Raw genomic sequence first — 19,369 nt, 5'->3', positions numbered from 1 at the left:
ATTCAACAGACGAGGTCGGCCTGTATGCTTTTGTGCTGAACGTGTCCCTTCACGTTTCCACTTCACTTTCACATCAGAAACAGTGGACCGAGTTATGTTAAGGAGTGTGGAAATCTCATGTACAAGTATGACACATGTGACACCCAATCACCTGACCTCATTCGAAGTCCGCGAATTCCGTGGAGCATCCCATTCTGCTCTCTCATGATGTCTAATGACTACTGAGGTCACTGGAATGGAGTACCTGGCAGTAGGTGGCAGCACAATGCACCCAGCATGAAAAACATATGTTTTTGGGGGTGTCTGGATACTTTTGACCACATGGTGTAGGTTTACCTTTCCTTAACTTATCTTCTACGAGAAGTCGTAGGGTCAATATTGCCTCAAGTGTTCCTGCATTTCTCATGAATCCAAACTGATCTTCCCTGAGGTCAACTTCTACCAGTTTTTCCATTCTTCAAAATGGATTCATGTTAGTATTTTGCAACTGTGACTTATTAAACTGACAGCTCAGTAATTTTCACATCCATTAGCACCTTCTTTCTTTGGAATGGGAATTATTAATCTGGTGTTATATTCTCAAATTCTAGATTGCTTTTTTGCAAAATTTGATGTTTTTTGCCATATTCCATGTGTGTGTGTGTGTGTGTGTGTGTGTGTGTGTGTGTGTGTGTGTTTTTGCTATATTCATCATCAAGTCGAAGTCTGTTATGTGGCAAATGACCTGTCAGTTTAGGATTGTATTCAGACCTCACTGTTTAGAAGATTGCAAGTCAAAATGCCATTCTCACATTCAGTAACTCTTAGTTTCAAGTATTAGTAAACTGACATCCTCAGATTTATAACATTTTTATGTGCCAAAATCACAAATTTAGCGATGCCTCGTGAAAATTACCAGTTTCAAGTTATTTCACTTGAAACTGCTAATTTCACATTATTGTTTTCATGAAATTTTTGTGTCCTTACCTATTGGCACCTATCCCGATCCTACATGTTTCTACTGTTATTTGCTCACCTTCTTTTAGGTCATCCTTTTTGTCTTTTATTATCTCTTGAAATGCAACAATGAGTTCCATTGGACCATCCACTATCCATTCACCTGTTTACATGTCATGCCTAGCCACATTTCATTTTCACTTTGGTGTTGAATATGTTTGCCCCTCTAATCTGTTACCTGATAAATTTATCTTTGTTTTTATTATAACACATGTTTAAGAATTAGGCAGGAAAGAAGTGGTGATGTTTTACTCCTAAAATTACTTTGACACTATTTACCAGAACATTTTTATTCTAAGCATTAATTTTTAATATAGTGACAATTCTTCTTGTACGGTATGCTGGGCACGAGAGCAAGAGAGCCATCACAGTAATCAGTATTATGCTTCAGTGGGTTCCCATTTCTGCTACACTTCTAAATGATACTTTTGAAGCCATGAAACATATTGGACTGAAATTGTCATCAACGGTCACTTCCATTCTTGCAAATATAAGCTTACCTTGGCTCAGTATACTAAGTTTTTGTTGTTGCTGCCATGCATGACTTAGATGCAGTACTAAACTGCTGCACCATGTGAACACTCTTTAAAAAAGGATTATGGCCATGGTGATACATGGCTGGTCATTGTCAAATGGTTGTTGTGATCATATGCAGATAATGGAAGTTTGCTAAATGTGAATATAACATAGTTGTCTCTTTTCAAATACATGGCAATGGCAGTGTGAATATAGATTAGTTGCAGCTTACTGTCGATGGCAGTGCAGTAACCAACAATGGCTGCATAGCAATCCCGATATGATTACTGCTCCTGAACAGGCACCACAATGCTGGTGTTGAGTGTCAGCAGAGCAGAAATCCATAATCATGTTACACTATGTGGGCACTGTCATTACAAGAAGCATTAACACTGGCTTGGCACTCTGATGCATTGGTCATATTGTTCTCTGGTGTTGTAATATCTATTAAATAACCTTTTGTTAGCTGTTAATTCTTCATCTGTCTCTACTTAGATCAGTTAGATCAGAAGCAATTGAACATTTGTGGACATCTTTCATGTGTTTAAACATTCCTTAAAATAAATTTCTAAGAGATGCAATTTTTTAAATGGTTCAAATGGTTCTAAGCGCTATGGGACATCTGAGTTCATCATTCGCTGCAATTTTTTATTATTTACCCCAGACTACCCATTTTGGTTAAATACATTGTTCCAAGAGGAGTGTTTCATCACAGTTTCCACACAATGGATTCACCCCGTTGAAGTATTTCTGTGCAAGATCATTCGTGAAGCTGCTACATCATGACACCTGATTATTCCATACTGGCCCTGTTTTGTGCTTCACGCTCAGAGTGTGTTGTGTCATCTTGCTTCAGTACTTACAAGGAGCTAAAAGCTTTATAGTCCAGTCGACAAAGAAAATTTAAGTGAAAAAAATTGTTTACCCACAATTTTTTGTACAATGATAGGGGAGAAACGTCATGACAAAATTCTAAAAGGTGGGACCGGTGGGGTGTGAGGGGGGGAGAAGGGCACTTCGTTTTAAAGGTTGCTTTTTTATGTTTTTCATGAATATCTAAAAAATTACAGGTTGTAGGAAAAATGTTTCCCATTACAAAATTGAACTACATTAAATCTCCTGCAAAGAAAGTTCATACTCATCATATACATCTTTTCTCCAGGACTAATAGTGTCCGCATTGAAAGAAATGGAAGACTTGCAGATTATTAAAAAATAGTGTTTCAATGGTACAAGATTAATCCTTATCGTTGGGTGAATTGGGTTAAGAAAAAAATTATTAAATGTGTGTACCACATTTAAGTGCAATAGAATCACATCAAGGGATAAATTGTGTTCTGAGGGTACAACATGATGGAAAGGTGATTTGCAGGTTACAGGCGTGAGGGAAGGTAGGCTGACAGATTGTGGTCATCCTTCATAGGCTTACAAACTGAGGAACCTGTAGGCAATTCCCTTTTCTCTCCACTCCACTAGATCACAGAAAGCAACTACAGGGCACTGTGCTTCACAACGTTATACTGACCCTTCTGCAACTCACATTATGAACCACTGGCAGTAAAATGTGCTGACATAGTGGGGGGGGGGGGGGGGGGTGTATGTACTTTCCACAATGTGTGTCAAATCTATGTGGAACAAAGATGTGAATTACCAATAATATTAATGCAAGAAACACATAAGGACAGAAATAATTTAAATCTCATGACACTGTTTTACCCTGTGAGAGGGGAAGTTGATTTCTAGTCATCCTGTATGGCAGCTTTAGAATTTTTCTGGGTAAAGCTTGCAGTTTACAGACTGACTGTACCTTCCCATCATTTCCTGTCCAGTTCTTTCACGTGAATTGACAAAATAGCTTTATTGAGTTCATATTTAGATATTTGAAGTTATTTTAAGTTTATTAAGTGAGTAATTATTTCCAGTTGTTAAGTGAGCTATTATGTAAATAGTTATTTGGAGTTGTCAGCTGTCTACCACAGTGAAGGGCCTGTCCCAGGTGTAACATGCCTGCAAAATGTATTCAACTATGTGGATTTCATTTTCTCCACTATCAATGGCTGGAATACTTTTTGCAACATGAGAGTTATCAAGTGTACAACCTCAGCCTCAGCTCTCCCACCTGAAGAGGTCCGTTGGCTTAAATTGGCTCTCCATGCAACAGACATAGATCTCCTACATGTTATGGAATTTCAGATATTTCAGCATTAGCCATGAACATGATCAATACTATTCCATCAAACATATTCACACCCATTTTGGAAGATGTACTCTGGATGTGTGGCAAGTGACTCTACTCAGTACAGCCCACTCTTCAAGTGCCAACAATTCTTGAAAGGAAGAGATTTATGCAGCATACCAATAATGCAGTTGTTGGTGAGAGAAGTGTAGTAGCTTTCTGGACATTCAGTAGTTCACCTCCAAGTGACTACAATATGTTTTGGCTTTACAATATGCTGTCAATGACACACAGCATGCCATGTTTACCGATCCAATCCCTTTCCTGCCTTCACTAAATAGTACACTGGCATATCTTTCTTACAAATTGAACACTTTTTTGCCATTGTTCATAGGAACATTGTTTTACATATAATCACAGTTAACAACTGCTAATAAGTTCTCACTTATTACAATGAAAATAACTCCACCATATAAACACAAGCTTAGTTACGTTATTTTATCTGTTTAGATAAGACAACTGGGCAGGAAATTCTGGGGAGATATAGTCTCTCTGTTAATTGGAAAGCAAGCATCTCTCATGGTGGGGTGAAGGTGTCTTTCCTGGAAAAATGTTACGGCTGTCATACATGATGACTAAGAATCCAGTTCCCTTCTAGCAGTATAGAACAGTGTGGAGAGAGTTACATAGAACCCATCTATATCAAACAATGGAAACTCCAGGTTGGAATGTCAACAGTACGATGAAAACATAGGTTACTACTTACTGTAAGTTGCAGATGGGCACAAGTAAAAAGCACTTATACACTAACTTTTGGCCACAGCCTTTGTCAGAAAAGCAAACACACATACACATACTTTCAAACAAGCAAGCACACCTCATGCACACATGACCACCATCTCCGGCAGCTGGGACTGGAATGCATCTGTCATGTAAAACAGGAGCAGCAATCTGGAGGGGGTGGAGAACGGGAAGGGATAGCAGTGTACAGGTGGGGGAGTGAAGAGTATGCATGGATTAGACTGCCAATAGGTGCAGCATTAGGAGGCTGTGGGGCAGAGCGGTGGGGAGTGGACAAAAAAAGAAATGAGGAGGAAGGAGAAAGATGGTTGTAGCCACAGTTTGTCAGTGTTTGTTTATCATGGTGGACAGCTGGTTGGTGGTCATACCAGTATAAAATTTAGTACAGTGATTGCAGCAGATCTAGTTTATCACATGGCTGCTTTTACAGGTGGCCCAGGCTTTCATTGGGTGTGGGGGGGAGGCTTATTCCACCCCATCAGAGGTTGGGCCACCTGTGAAAGTAGACATGTTATGTACCAGCTCAGCTGCAATCATTGCACAGCCTTGTATATTAGTATGACTACCAATCGGCTGTCCACCAGGACGAACAGCCACCACCAAACTGTGGCCAAGAGTAAAGTAGACTGTCCTGTGTCCCAATATGCAGCTGAACATAACATGCTTGATTTCAGTGGTTGCTTCACTACCCCAGCCATCTGGATCCTCCCCTTCACTTACAGCTTTTTTGAACTACACAAATGGGAGTCATTCTTACAACACATTCTCCGCTCCCAAAATTGTCCCAGCCTCAACCTATGGTAACATACTGTTCCCACACCCTCCATCCAGCGGTTTCCATCCTCCACTGTTCTTCACCTCCACCTCCCTGTTCTCATCCCCTCAACCCATTTGTGTGCCCCCCCCCTCTCTGCTAATGCACATGCCTATCTTTCCCCTTCCTCATTCTTCTCGTTTTTCACTCTCCCATTCCCACTCCCTCCACTCCCCTCTCTACAGCCTCCTGATGCTGTGCTTGTTGTAAGTCTAGTCCCTGGACACTCCGCCAGACAGTGCTGTTCTCTCCCCCTCGCCTATACACTGCTGTCCCTCGCCCCTCACCTCTCACCCAGAATGGCTGTAGAACATGAGCTCATGATTTCTGCAACTGATATATTTGAGTAGTTGACAAACTTAACTGTTGAGAAATATGGTTTTAAATATGTTTGAACGAATAATTTGCATTTAAGAATCCCCTGGTGTTTTTGACCATAATCTATCTGTCTATCTTTCATGCTCACATAACTGTATATGTGTTTCAGTTCTGGGTTTGGACATTGTGACAGCTGAAAGCCTGTATGGTTATGAGACTGTAAGCAAGACTGCATTACCTGGTAGCATGGACCCGGGAGACAGGCGTGTAGTAATACCAGATACATCACAGTTTCTTGTGTCCCCATTGCAGGTCTGTTATTTTGTACTTATTTAATTAATAGCTTTAGAATAATTGATGTCTCATACTTTGTAATTATTTTACTTCAAAAAATTTACATTGCTTTTCTTCATCACTAGAGCCTGGATTTTTATGTGATATCAACACGCAAAATATTAACATTTTTATGTAATGAATATGGGTAAAAAATATAATAAAAATGTAATTTCACAAAAGTATTTTGTTTCACATCTAATATTTTGTTCCACATCTAATATACAACAATAATTTCAACTGAAATCAACTTCTGAATTACACCATAGCCTACTATGCAGGGTGTCTCAAGAAGAATGGTCAGTATTCAGGCATATGGCAAAGAGGAACATTCAAAGCAAAAAACATCTAGTAAACATGGTCTCTAAAATGCGTACCTTATGAGCTATTGAACACTTCTACATCATTGATATTGTGAACCAGATCTCTTCTACTGCAAGCTCTTTGCTTTCCATATTTTGAGAGATGATAGTATGGAGCAAGACTAGAAAATACTGTACAGTAATCATGGGCTCTAAATTGCATACCTTAACAGCTATGTGAAACAGTTACTGTAAACACATTTCTTCTACTGACAAAGTGCTCATAGCTCTTAAGGAATTCATTTTAGAGCCCATATTTTCTAGACCTCTTTTTTTTACTGCAAATGACCATTCCTGTCATCATTGAATACTGGCCATTTCTTCTTAGACACCACCTATTATCTGTACATGCATTTAATTGAGCCAGAAACGTGAAAGTACATTAAGGAGTTAAATTTTACATTACTTAATTTTTTGTTTTGAAGGTCTATACTGCGCTAATGAAAGAAAATTTTCTCTGGTCAAGTATGTTTAGTAAAATGCCCATCTTCACTAGAATTACATATTTCATTTTGAAGTGCAGTGTACAACCAGAGACTTCTGCAGTCATAGAATGTTACCAATCAGGAAAAAATGTTTTTGTAGAAGAAAATGATCTCATCATGTCACAGAACATTGATGATGCAAATTTTTGGAGATGAAATATTCCTAAATAGATGTCCTCTGGAGTATGTTCTTCTCCTCCACTGATGATATTGCTGATAACAGAAGTCGGATAGCCTCGATTTCTTGTTACCAAAACAGCATCAGACTTCTGGAATATCCTCTGGACAATATCACCTCTTGTCCTAAGTAGGATCACAAGGAAAGATATAGTCACAAAGAAATGTTACTTATTAGTTCTCGGAGTGACCACAAGAGTGCACTGGGACTAGTCAGACACACACACACACACACACACACACACACACACACACACACACACACACACACACACCTTATTCATTGGCAACTTGAGGACACTGAGGCCTGTGTATGGCCTTATAAAGCCGCTGTCTTCATCTGGTGTCACTGTAGTCATTCTGTGAATGTAATGCAGACCAGGTGACTGTGGTTGGCATGCTGACAAATACTACACTTGCCATAATGATCCCACTACATCGGCTGTAGGCAGTAGGTGTAGTAACCATTTGGTTATTACACACCACCTTCCTTCTGGGCAGAGTGGAGGGGGAAGGACCAGGTTTTGCCATCCAAAATGCTGTGACTGCAGAGGTGTCCATGCCATCTGTGATTGGGATTATGGCACCCCAGCCACCCAAGGACCCCAGGATGACATGCTGACAGGACTGGTAATAGGGGGCAGAAGCCTCTGGGTGTCAGAGTCCACGACGAGGGCCATCAATACATGCAGCAATGACAGTGGACCGGAGAGGGTACTCCCTGGTGATGGAGACCTGGCTTCCATGCCGGCTAACAGCAGGGCTGGCTCTGCGCAGTGGGAGGTGCCACTGGTGCTACAAAACCCCCAATGCATGGGTGGGCGAGCACAGCCAGGTCTGTCTGATCCCTGTAGTGGAAAGGGCAATGAAAAATGAGGTGCGAAGCCCATGATGGTTCTTGTGGCATGCCACGAGTCAATTGTTAGTGTGAACCATGAAGAAATGGTAATAATGCTAGATGTTGACAACAGCTGGGATCCAGCAAGCACACCATCCAAAACCTCCGTCTGAGACTGGTGTGCTGTAGGCACCCATGGTTGATGGCCATGCAGGAACTTGATAAGACTCTTGATTCCAATTGCTGTTGCTCTGTAAGAGCATAAAAAAAGATGTGAGAGCCTCCTTGATTGGAAGTCTTTTACATACTTGGGTGTCTGTTTCTTAAACACTCGGGAAAAGCATTCTCGCCTCACTATTTGACTATGGACGGAAGAGAGGTGAAGTGATGTGTTGAATTACATTATGTGGTTGAAAGTTCTTGAGAGATTGTGGCATAAACTAAGGATCATTGTCCAAAACCAGGGTGCAAAGCAAGCCTCCTGTGGAGAACATATCTTGACAGGGCATTGGCATTTGTCTCTGCCATCGCAGAAGGACAATGAATGACATATGGGAAATTAGAAAAAGCATCAACATCCATTAACCAGAAAGTGTCTAAAAAAAGGGACCAGCAGAATCAATGTGTACTCTTTTTCCCAAGCCTTTGTAGGGGCCGGCCATGACGAAAAAATAGTGTGAGACACAGCCTACAATCTGAATGCTGGTGGTAGACACTGACAAGATGTTGTACGTACTGATTGACAGCGACATGCGAACAATTTTGTGCACCAGATTCCCAGGGACACTATGTAGTAAGTGGGGGACCTCCCACCACAGGGGCCCTGGAACCACAAAGCAGGGAGAATAATGCTGTCTAAGAGGGAGAGGCGATAGTGCTGTGCCGGCCGGTGTGGCCATGCGGTTCTAAGCGCTTCAGTTTGGAACCACGTGACCGCTACGGTCGCAGGTTCAAATCCTGCCTCGGGCATGGATGTGTGTGATGTCCTTAGGTTAGTTAGGTTTAAGTAGTTCTAAGTTCTAGGGGACTGATGACCTCAGAAGTTAAGTCCCATAGTGCTCAGAGCCATTTGAACCATTTGATAGTGCTGCGCATAAAAATTCTGGAGCAGGTCCGATGCCCAGCCAGAAGGACAGGTGGCTATCCCTGTTGTATCATGTTCGACCTGCAAGAGCACCAGATTGTTCGCCACGGCAGCAACAATACGGAGACTGGTGACAAGGAAACCATCCACTGTGTGCCTCACTGACCATATCCAGTTGAAAACAAAGCAGTTGCTACTGGTTGAATGAGGGGTCAGGGCCTATGAAGAGCTGGGACAGAAAATCCATGTTCACAAGTTGTGATGTGGGATAAAAATGGGTCTCATTATTATACTGGGACAAGAACAGTAAGCACCTTTGTCTGGTAAGGATGCTGATTTGCCAAACAAGGAACCCAAGGGCTTATGGTTGTTAATTAAATGAAATTTTATACCATACAAATTCAAACTAAATTTTTTTAAAGCACAGAGAATACCAATAGCTTCTTTTTCTGCCTGAGAATAATGTTGCTGAGCTAAGCGGAGTGTTTTCAATGCAAAGACAGTAGGCTTTTCAGAACCATCTAAATGGTGGTGAGACAGAACTGCCCTGAGACATATCCATTACCAGGACCAGATGCTTGCCATGTTGAAAGATTCCAAGACACAACACGGAGTGAAGACTATCCTTGACCTGCACAAAAACACACTCACAAGAGGGAGACCAAATGAAAGGAGCATGTCTCCCTGTGGAGATGTAAGGGGTGGATGATAGTAGTTGCTTTGGGAATGAACTTATGGTAGTACAGCACCTTTCCTAGGAATGTCTGAAGTCCTGATAGATTATGACAGGGGTCACTACATTTTTAGAACAAAAGAAGGTCTTAAATATTATTTTTAGAGTAATAGGAGACCTCCTGGCTGCTATATGTCTTAAACATTTCATTTTCAGTTTTAAATTATTGTATCTAGATATAGCACAGAATGATGGTGAGGCTTGCACATACAGGGCAAAGCTGTATGCTGGTCCATACAGCACATACTCTGCCGGGGAATTTCATGATGGCTCCAAATAAACAACGGAAAGCTGTAAAAAGTGAGACATAGCAAAATTACATTTGAGACCCACAGCCTGTAGAACAGTAAACAAAGAAGGGAGGTTTTGTAGGTGGCCCTCCATGGTATTACCTGTCATGACAGTATCATCAAGGTATTTGAGGCACTGAGGGATAACTGATGTAACTTGTTCAAAAACAGTGAAAGATGGCAGGTGTACTAGTGACCCGAAACATTACCCATTGACGCTGTTTTGATATTTCGTCCAACGGAACCTAAAGGTAGGCTCTGGCCAAGTCCATTTTCAAAAAGAATTTACTCCCAGTCAACTATGTGAACAATTCCTGCAGACGATGTAGGGGTACATATTTGTGACTGCCTGTGCATCAGTATTGACCTTGAAGTCGTCACAGAGCTGGAGTTGACCAGATGGCTTCTCTATAGTCACTAAGGTTGTAGCCCATTCACTAGGAAGTCAGTCTAATAACTCCTAATGATGATAAGTGATATGTTTCCAGCTTGACTTGGTCGTGTAGAGCTACTGGCACTGGCTGTGCCCAAAAAAAGAGGTGGGCAGAGGGTTTGAGGATGATATATGCTGCAAAATTTTTTGTACACCCTAACCCTGGGGAAAACAGATCCGAAAACTCAGAACATGTGGAATCCAATTTGTGATAGGGCACTTGGTCTGACACCTGGTGTATCCCATCCATAATAGAAAAGCCAAAAGTAATAGAGGCATCTAATCTTAACAAATTTTCAGTACTAGCATCATTAGCAGCCAAGCACATAACAGAATGGGCAGCTGAACTGTAAACCATGTCAGGAATATGCTGTTCGTTATAGTTTATCAAGCAATATTTTACATGCACCAACAGTGAGGACCTGTGAGTGATGTACATCTGGGAATTGAATAGGGGCACGGAGGCTTCTGTGTAAACTTGTAGGCATAATAGCTGAGCCATCACTTGAACTTCAATAAAAAGTTATGCAGCCAACAGCGAATATGATGACAAAACAATGTGAATATCACTATCCATTGATTCCTGCAATGACTCTTGAGGAGGACTGAGATTGACAGGTTGCCAGTGTGACCTTTTCTTTTCTTCTTCTTCTTTTTAACATCACCAAGAGGCCCACCACATGTGGCAGGATGCCTGCTCATGCTGCATTAAACGAGAGGGACTTGAAGGAAATGACATTCACTGTCCCTGCTACTGATGGCTTGTTTGTCTGCATCAGCCAAGTTGGCTTCTTTTTCCCCCACTGCACTAGGCTGCATGCTTTCAACAATGGTGGCATCACACCAACCTTTAACTGATGGCCTACAGTGTGGGAGACCTTGAATGACTGTGCAATAGTCAACCTCTTCCGAGTTAGGGTCCTCAAACTGAAGGGTATGTGCACCTTATCTGAGGCTGAACGAATGATTGCATTGTGGACCATGGTGTCTACATAACACTCTTGAGATTTAGCAGTAATGACCTGATACTCATGACTGAAGCCATGAAGTCTGGCCGCCGAAGCTCGATACGATTGCTGTGGCTGTGTATGACACTGGTAAAACTCAACACAAGCAGTGACTATGTGTGTCTGCTTGTGGTGATAGGAGGACAGAAAATGCTGCACATCATCAAAAGATAACAACAACAAAATCAATTATTGATAATATAATATAAAAGGACAGATAGAAAAATCTACTCGCCAGGCGGCGGCAGGGGAAGACATACACAAAAGGATTGAACTTTCACAAGGTTTCGGAACCAATGGCTCCTCCTCCTGGTGGAAAAATTAAAGGAGAAGGAAGAAGGGTGAAGAAAAAGGACTGGAGAGGTTTAGGAAAATGGATAGATTTTAAAAAAGTCACCCAGAACCCGGGGTCAGGGGAGGCTTACTGGACAGGATCAGAAGGAAAGATTGATTGTTGGGGTCTGCTCTGGATGAGATTTGAAATCCTAAAAGCTTAAGGGGTGGAAGATAGGGTAATATGCAGGACAGAGATTACTACTAAAACATCATGCACGAGTTAATAAGAGTGAAAAGCTAAGTCCATTGTATGCAACAGAGGTGGGGGACGGCGAAAAATAGACAAGTCAGAAAATGAAAGATGTAGAAAACTGAAATGGAGTGAAGAAAGGAGTAGTTACTGTGAATAAATGCTTTCTTCATCCCTCTTCCATTTCCTACATCTTTCATTTTCTGACTTGTCTGTTTTTTGCCATCTCCCCTCCGAACCCTGTTACCTACAATGCGCTTAGCTTTTCACTCTTATTAACTCGTGCACAATGTTTTAGTACTAATCTCTGTCTTGCGTATTACCCTGTCTTCCACTCTTAAGCTCTCAAGATTTCAGATCTCGTCCAGAGCAGTCCCCAACAGTCTGTCTTTCCTTCTCACCCCATCTGGTAAGTCGCCCCTGACCTGGGGTTCTAGCTGAATTTTCTAAACTGCGTCCTTTTCCCTAAACCTCCCTAGTCCTTCCCCTTTACCGCTCTTCCTTCCCCTTCAACTCTTCCACCAGAAGAAAGAGCCACTGGCTTGTGAAAGGTCAATCTGTGTGTGTGTGTGTGTGTGTGTGTGTGTGTGTGTGTGTGTGTTTTCCCCTGCTGCTGCTTGGAGAGAAGATTTTTTTGTGTGCTCATTTCCATTACATCATCAAAAGAGCTAACTTGCACAGTGATACTTACTAGGGGGTGACTGAAATGAGGGAAAGGAGTACAACAGAAGAAGAATGGTTGGCTTTGAGAGATGAAATAGTGAACGCAGCAGAAGATCAAATAGGGGGGAAAACAAGTTCTAGAAGGAATCCTTGTATGACACAGGAGGTACTGAATGTAACTGACAATAGGAGGAAATATAAAAATGAAGCAAATGTAACTGACATAAGGGAATACAGCTGTCTGAAAAATAAAATTGACAGGTGATCCAAAATGGCAAAGCAGGAATGGGTAAATGAAAAATGGGAGGCTGTAGAAGCATGCCTGACTAGGGGAAAAATAGATGCCTCTTGTAGGGAAATAGGAAGGAGAAGCACCTGTGTATTGTGCTAACTGCAATTTGGCCATTTGCCAGATGGGTTGTGGGAAATGGTGGAAGCAAACCCAATCCCCTCATAGACCACTGCTGCAGGGTGAGGAGCTGTGTGGGGGTTAACAGGCCATGTTTGTCTCCCACAGTGCAGGCATCTTGACCTGTACTTCATGCTTCTGCAAATAGAAGTCATGCACAGAAGTAAAAATCAGTCAAATGTTGTTAATCAAAACTGAAATTGTCATATGTATTGACATGCATAATAAAGTTCCTAACTGTAACAAGCACGTACACGTGTTACAGGGAATCGAAACCATATGAAATAGGATAAAGTACAAAACAGTAACAAAGCAGACAACAATGGCTTCTTCCACATTTGTCATCACCTCACAGCTTCAGCTGTGTGTAGCCAGGTACAATAATGAACTAATATTTTATGTGGCTGTGTAGCTCACCCGCATTACATAGCAAAGATAACCCAACACACAACACTTTATCAGCACATTTAAACAGGGAAGCAGGTCTATCAAGCCTTTAGTGACAAGAGCAACTGCAGATGATCAGATAGAAGCGTATTTGTTTCTGTTTGACATTCTGAAACAGAATGTTAATAATTCTTCATTTAATCTGTTTCCAGTTTCTTTATTTTAACACTTTTTGGAAATGTTGGAACACTGAAATCATTTGCATCAAAAGTATTAAAATGAAAGATTCAGAAGCACATTAGACCAAACATTACACATGCAGGTAAATAATAAAAATCAACAAACAGTAGACAAATAATAAAACTTGAAATGCCATTTAAATTTCAAAAGGGATAAGTTAATATGCAGTAATACACTTCTTAAGGCACCAGGCAGAAACCATATTTTACCTTAAAAATAGCACCAGAGAAATACTTGCATAAACACAGTAATTTATCTGTAAGAGCAGTGTATGATTTTAAGAGCACAAGAACAAAAGCATAAGAGTAAAAGAATGTAACACAGTTTTAGCCACTGTCACCTTACACATGGGAAACACAAACGAATGAGAAGCGCCACAATGACTGCCCACCTGATTGTTGAGAAGCTGTTTGGTGGGGGTGGGGGCAGAAGGCTTCCCACTATTTTCTTCAGTACTCACAAAGGGAGAAGATCTTTGCACCCTTCGGATGTTTCTTCAGAATGACTTCTATAACTGAATGCTCCTGTACAGGAAGATGACCACTTACAAACAGAAGAATGGTGAACAGAGCATTGTCACATAAAGAGGTTGATTTTCCTCCACACACTCCATTTACTCTCAGGTGTACAGCACAGAATGTTATTTCAATAAATATTTTTTAAAAAATTATTTAGAATGAATTCAAACCCACAACCTTGTTTTTATAAATCAATTACTATATCCATTAAGCTACCACAACTCTGTATGTCTGGTGATATTTTTGTAATGATACTGTAGCATGCCTCTAAAATTTATTAAAAAGAAAATGAAAACTTAAGAAATTGAGAAAGTATTTTTAAACCAAGCCAACATGTACCGATCAGAACTACCCATAATATTGTGCACAGAACTGTTCAGAGAAAGTGACTATACACTGAGATTTAAAATAAGAAATACATGGTGTAAGCATTAGCATACTGATCAGAAAAACCATTGCTGTCTGTTAATGCTTCAGAAAGTCTTAAAGTTTTATCAGCAGTAGTATAACACAAAATATCAAATACATAGTTAGGGTCTACTTCCAATGACATAACAGCACGTGAATGTGTGCTATGACCACTGACCAATCACGGCATATGTGTTTGCTTACATCAGGATCATTCTTATGGTAGTGGATAGCTATCGACCCATCAGCCTTACCACCATTCTTTGTAACCTGCTGGAATGTATGGAGTGTCAGCGGTTGGGTTGGGTCCTGGAGTCACATGGCATACTGGCTCACCTACCGCCAACACCTGGTTGCTGTTTTTTTTTTATTTACGAAAAGCGTGTAACACCACCTGGCGACATAATATCATTGCCACATTGTACGAGTAGGGTCTCAGAGGCCCGCTCCTGGTTTTTATCCAATGACATCCCCTCAAAATTAATTACATTTTTGGGAGAGCCAGCCAGCCATGACAAAACTATTCCACCTGGTGTGCAAGATGTATGAGATAGTCAAAATACCCTCAGACTTCGAGAAGGATGTAATAATTCTACTTCCAAAGAAGGCCAGTGCTGAAGGGTCCGAGTACTGCTGAAATATTATTTTAAATATAGTAAGAAAAATTCTGGCAGAATGTAAATACTTCAGCAGTAAAGGAGATCACTTACAGAATAGCAGAAACATTGAGTCGCTGACAGGCACCTCACAAAAGAGAGAGAGAGAAAAAAAACTTGCTAGTTTTGTGCCTCTAATCCTACCTTAAAAAGAAAAAAACTGGCAGAAGCTGACCTGGAGGAAAATCAGTTTGGCTTAGGGAGAAATGCAGGAGCATGTGAGGCAGTAATGACTCCACCGCTTATCTTAGAAAACAGGTTAAAGAATGTCAAAGCTATGTCCATAGCATTTGAAGATTTAAAGAGAGCTTTCCACATTGTTGACTGGAATAAACTCATTGAAATTGTGAAGGTAGTAGGGATAAAATACAGGGAACGAAAAGCTGTTTACAACTCGTGTGGTAACTAGACTGTAATGATGAGAATCAAAGGACATGAAAGGGAAGCAGTGACAGAGAACAATATAAGACAGGGATTTAGTCTGTCTCCAGTGTTATTCAGTCTGTACATTGAGTGAACAGTAAAGGAAACCAAGGAGAAATTTGAAAATGGAATTAAAGTTCAGGGAGAAAACATAAAAACTTGGAGGTTTTCTGATGACATTGTAATTCTGTCCGAGAAAGCAAAGAATTTGGAAGAACAGTTGAACAGGATGGATAGATCCTCGGAAGAGGTTATAAGATGAACATCAGCAAAAGTAAAATAAAGATAATCGAAAGTATAGTCTGTCAGTAAACTGAAGAGCGAGCGAGTCTCCATTCTGCCTGCCCAGCTGCGTAGCAAGGTGCTTCTACAGGCTGTTTCACAACATAATACTGACCCTGCCACAGTGTATGCTTTAAATCTGTGGCGATGCCATGTACAGATATGACCCGGCAGCGTTTATTTTTAGACAAATGCGTTAAGACTATTATGAACACAAAAGATGATAGCTTCTACTGAAACACAACGTTATAGAGTAAATAATATTAACATAAGAACGGAAGTCAGAATTCTACTACAAACACAGAACCAAATGCCTGTTCATGTGGATGTATGTTCCTCTACTGCTATTCATAAAATGGACCCTATATAGTGCAATCAATCTGTAGAATTTAAGGTTTGTATTTACTTTGCGTTTCTACTAAAAGGTAGAAGTTTTCTTTGAAGGGCTGCGCTGAAACTTAACTGTTCTTGCAACACAAAGAGTGTTTAAAAAAGGAACGAGAAATTTCTAATTTCATGTGTTGTATTAGTCCGATTTGCACTGCTTTTTTTGTCACTGTCTTCATAAACATGTGAAAACTATCTGTACAATGTTAGGCATATTGAGTATTTATTCTGTTGTCAGCTGTCAAAAAGGTTACATGTGTTCTACATCTACATCTACATTCATACTCCGCAACGGTGTGTGGCGGAGGGCACTTTACGTGCCACTGTCATTACCTCCCTTTTCTGTTCCAGTTGCGTATGGTTCACGGGAAGAACGACTGTCGGAAAGCCTCCGTGCACGCTCAAATCTCTCTAATTTTACATTTTTGATCTCCTCAGGAGGTATAAGTAGGGGGAAGCAATATATTCGATACCTCATCCAGAAACTCACCCTCTCGAAACCTGGCGAGCAAGCTACACTGCGATGCAGAGCGCCTCTTGCAGAGTCTGCCACTTGAGTTTGCTAAACATCTCCATAACGCTATCACGGTTACCAAATAACCCTGTGACGAAATGCGCTGCTCTTCTTTGGATCTTCTCTATCTCCTCCGTCAACCCGATCTGTTTTGGTAGTATCAATGATTATTTGTTTTGTATATAAATAAGTTAGTAAATCTGTATTAAATTTTGCTGTAAAAATGGAATAACATGTATCAAATTTTTGGAAATGTTAAATATTGCTTTTTGTGAGTCTGTTATGAGTAAAACAAGGGCAAAAAGTGGTATAAACATTTCAAAGCAGGCTTTAAAGGACAGTGGTTTTACATGCATGGATGGGATTAAAAATGCGCAGTTAAGAGACCTAGAAACTATCCCGAGAAAACAGTTCCTAAAGTGTTTCAGGAATTGGAAAAAGCACTGGCATAAGTGTATAGTATGTAATTGGGAACATTTTGAAGAGAATAACATTGCTGTAGATTAACAAATAAAGTTCTTACCAAAAAATGAGTAATATGTGAACGCACCTCATATGTCAAGCTTTTTACAAAAATGGTTCAAATGGCTCTGAGCACTATGGGACTTAACATCTATGGTCATCAGTCCCCTAGAACTTAGAACTACGTATACCTAACTAACCTAAGGACATCACACAACACCCAGTCATCACGCAAGCTTTTTACATAGAAGTCCAGAATCGGTGTACACGTTCCAAAGGAAATTTCAGCAGTGTTTAGAATACCTATTGTGCACACGTTTTAAGCAATATGTCTTAGAATCAGGTGAATAGTAACAGAGATAGAGATTTAGTGACAGAATACATTCAAATGTTGCTGTTCCATAAGCGTCAAAGATTTTATGTGATTGGATCACATTCTAATAGCGAAAAATTAATTAATTTTACCATAAAGTTCTTAAATTATTACTGATTTTGTACAACTAGTGATAAAGGTATTTACTGCTTTGGATCACATTTTATTGTGTTTATCTTGGAAAACTGTTTAACACTTTTACTACCATGTAGTACATTTCTAAGTAAAGAAACTTTATAGTGGATGAGCATTGTCAAGCTTGAAAGCATACACAACACATTTTTAGAGAAATTATTCATTGCCTGTTTACATACATCATATTTTAGAGGTCATCATCAACAATGTCACTGTCATTGTCGTCGTCGTCACTTTTTTTCAAGTTTCACCATGTGTAAGCAGTATGCACCACTGTCATCTCGAGTTATCATTTCAAAATCTGTAACACTTGGGACAAGTATTTGTATATGCTTTTTTCAGTTACTGCAAAATTTAGTTTGGAATAAAAAACAGAAACTCAGAAAATTGCTACATACCTTCTTTCACCAACTGCAGCAACTTCGTCATGCAAATATCGCCAAGAATATTTCTTCCTCTGGCGCAATTTTTGAGTTTTGCCCATGCCATTCGAGTTGGATTTAAGCCACAGTTGTATGGTGGATTTCGCAGCACAGCATATCCATGAGCTTCAAGTATTTTATTAACTTCTAATACTTTGTCTTCTGGCTAATGTTATTTAATTAAATCAAATAATTTTGTTTTTCTCATTGACAAATCAGCTTCCACCTTATTTTTTAATAACCATTCAGTCCTTTCCCTTTTATTTTAGGGCCTAGTTGGAGCTTTGTTATGCTCCTTGTTGATATGAAGTGTTGTCCATAACAATAACATAGTTCGATGGCAGATTCAGAATTAATGTAGTCAATATCCAGTTTGAAAAATTTCCATAGCTCATTTGCCCATCGTAGTCTCCTGTTGCACATCCCACTTTATAAATTAGCTGTGCACTGGGTAAAAACCAATCTTTTGATCCAATATTTACCAGTATAATCATTTTCTTCTGCTAAGATTGTCCATAATGCCATCCACATCAGGGTCCTGCCAACATTTTCTGTAAGTAATGTTGTTGTCCACCCAAGTTCCATCAATATAAATGAATTTTCTGCCTAGCTCCCTTAATTTACTCACTTGGATCAGGTACTTACAACGCCAGTCAATTATATCCATTCCGCCTACCAGAATCTTTCATATACTTACAGATCTTTTCCAGGTAAATCACATTTCACACAGTGTCTTGCGTAAAACATCTTTCTGCCAAAGAAAATGAATTTTTTGTTTCACGGCAGCAAGTAATTTCCGTCATGTTGCCAGTATTTTTTGGTTTATGTAAAAGTCCTCCGTCATTTGTCGAATGACCAGTTTTGTGAAACTGTCTATAATGATGGGTTTCCTCCCAAAATTACTAGTTTTCCATTGTGACAATTCCAGTTAACCATGCAGTTTATTTTCACATTCCTCCCTTATGCATCCTATTGTGGGGGGAGGGGGCAGACATTTGCATAAATTGCAGCCCTTTGATTGAGACTGGTAATATTAGCCTACAGTTCTTTTTGTGTCTCCTCTTTAACACATGCTGTAATAACATTGGAGATGATCGAATGCTCGTTACTCCACAAACAGCTTCTCTTCTTTGTATTCAGCACATTTTCTTGCAATGCAGAGCGATTATCCATCACTTCCAGATACCGAAGTATGTCAGTAA

The 19,369-nt window shown here is 40.1% G+C and overlaps 1 protein-coding gene across 1 annotated transcript in view; it reads left to right on the top strand.

Moving 5' to 3' along the window:
* Positions 1-19,369, top strand: part of LOC124717078 (protocadherin-like wing polarity protein stan) — a 368,864-nt gene that overhangs the window by 232,064 nt on the left and 117,431 nt on the right. Inside the window, exon 29 of the mRNA XM_047243768.1 lies at positions 5,790-5,932. Coding sequence (XP_047099724.1) covers positions 5,790-5,932 — 143 coding nt within the window. The remainder of the gene's footprint in view (positions 1-5,789; positions 5,933-19,369) is intronic.

The sequence above is a fragment of the Schistocerca piceifrons genome, chromosome 1 (assembly GCF_021461385.2).
Source record: "Schistocerca piceifrons isolate TAMUIC-IGC-003096 chromosome 1, iqSchPice1.1, whole genome shotgun sequence".
NCBI lineage: Eukaryota > Metazoa > Arthropoda > Insecta > Orthoptera > Acrididae > Schistocerca > Schistocerca piceifrons.
This window is presented reverse-complemented; position numbering and strand designations above follow the sequence as displayed.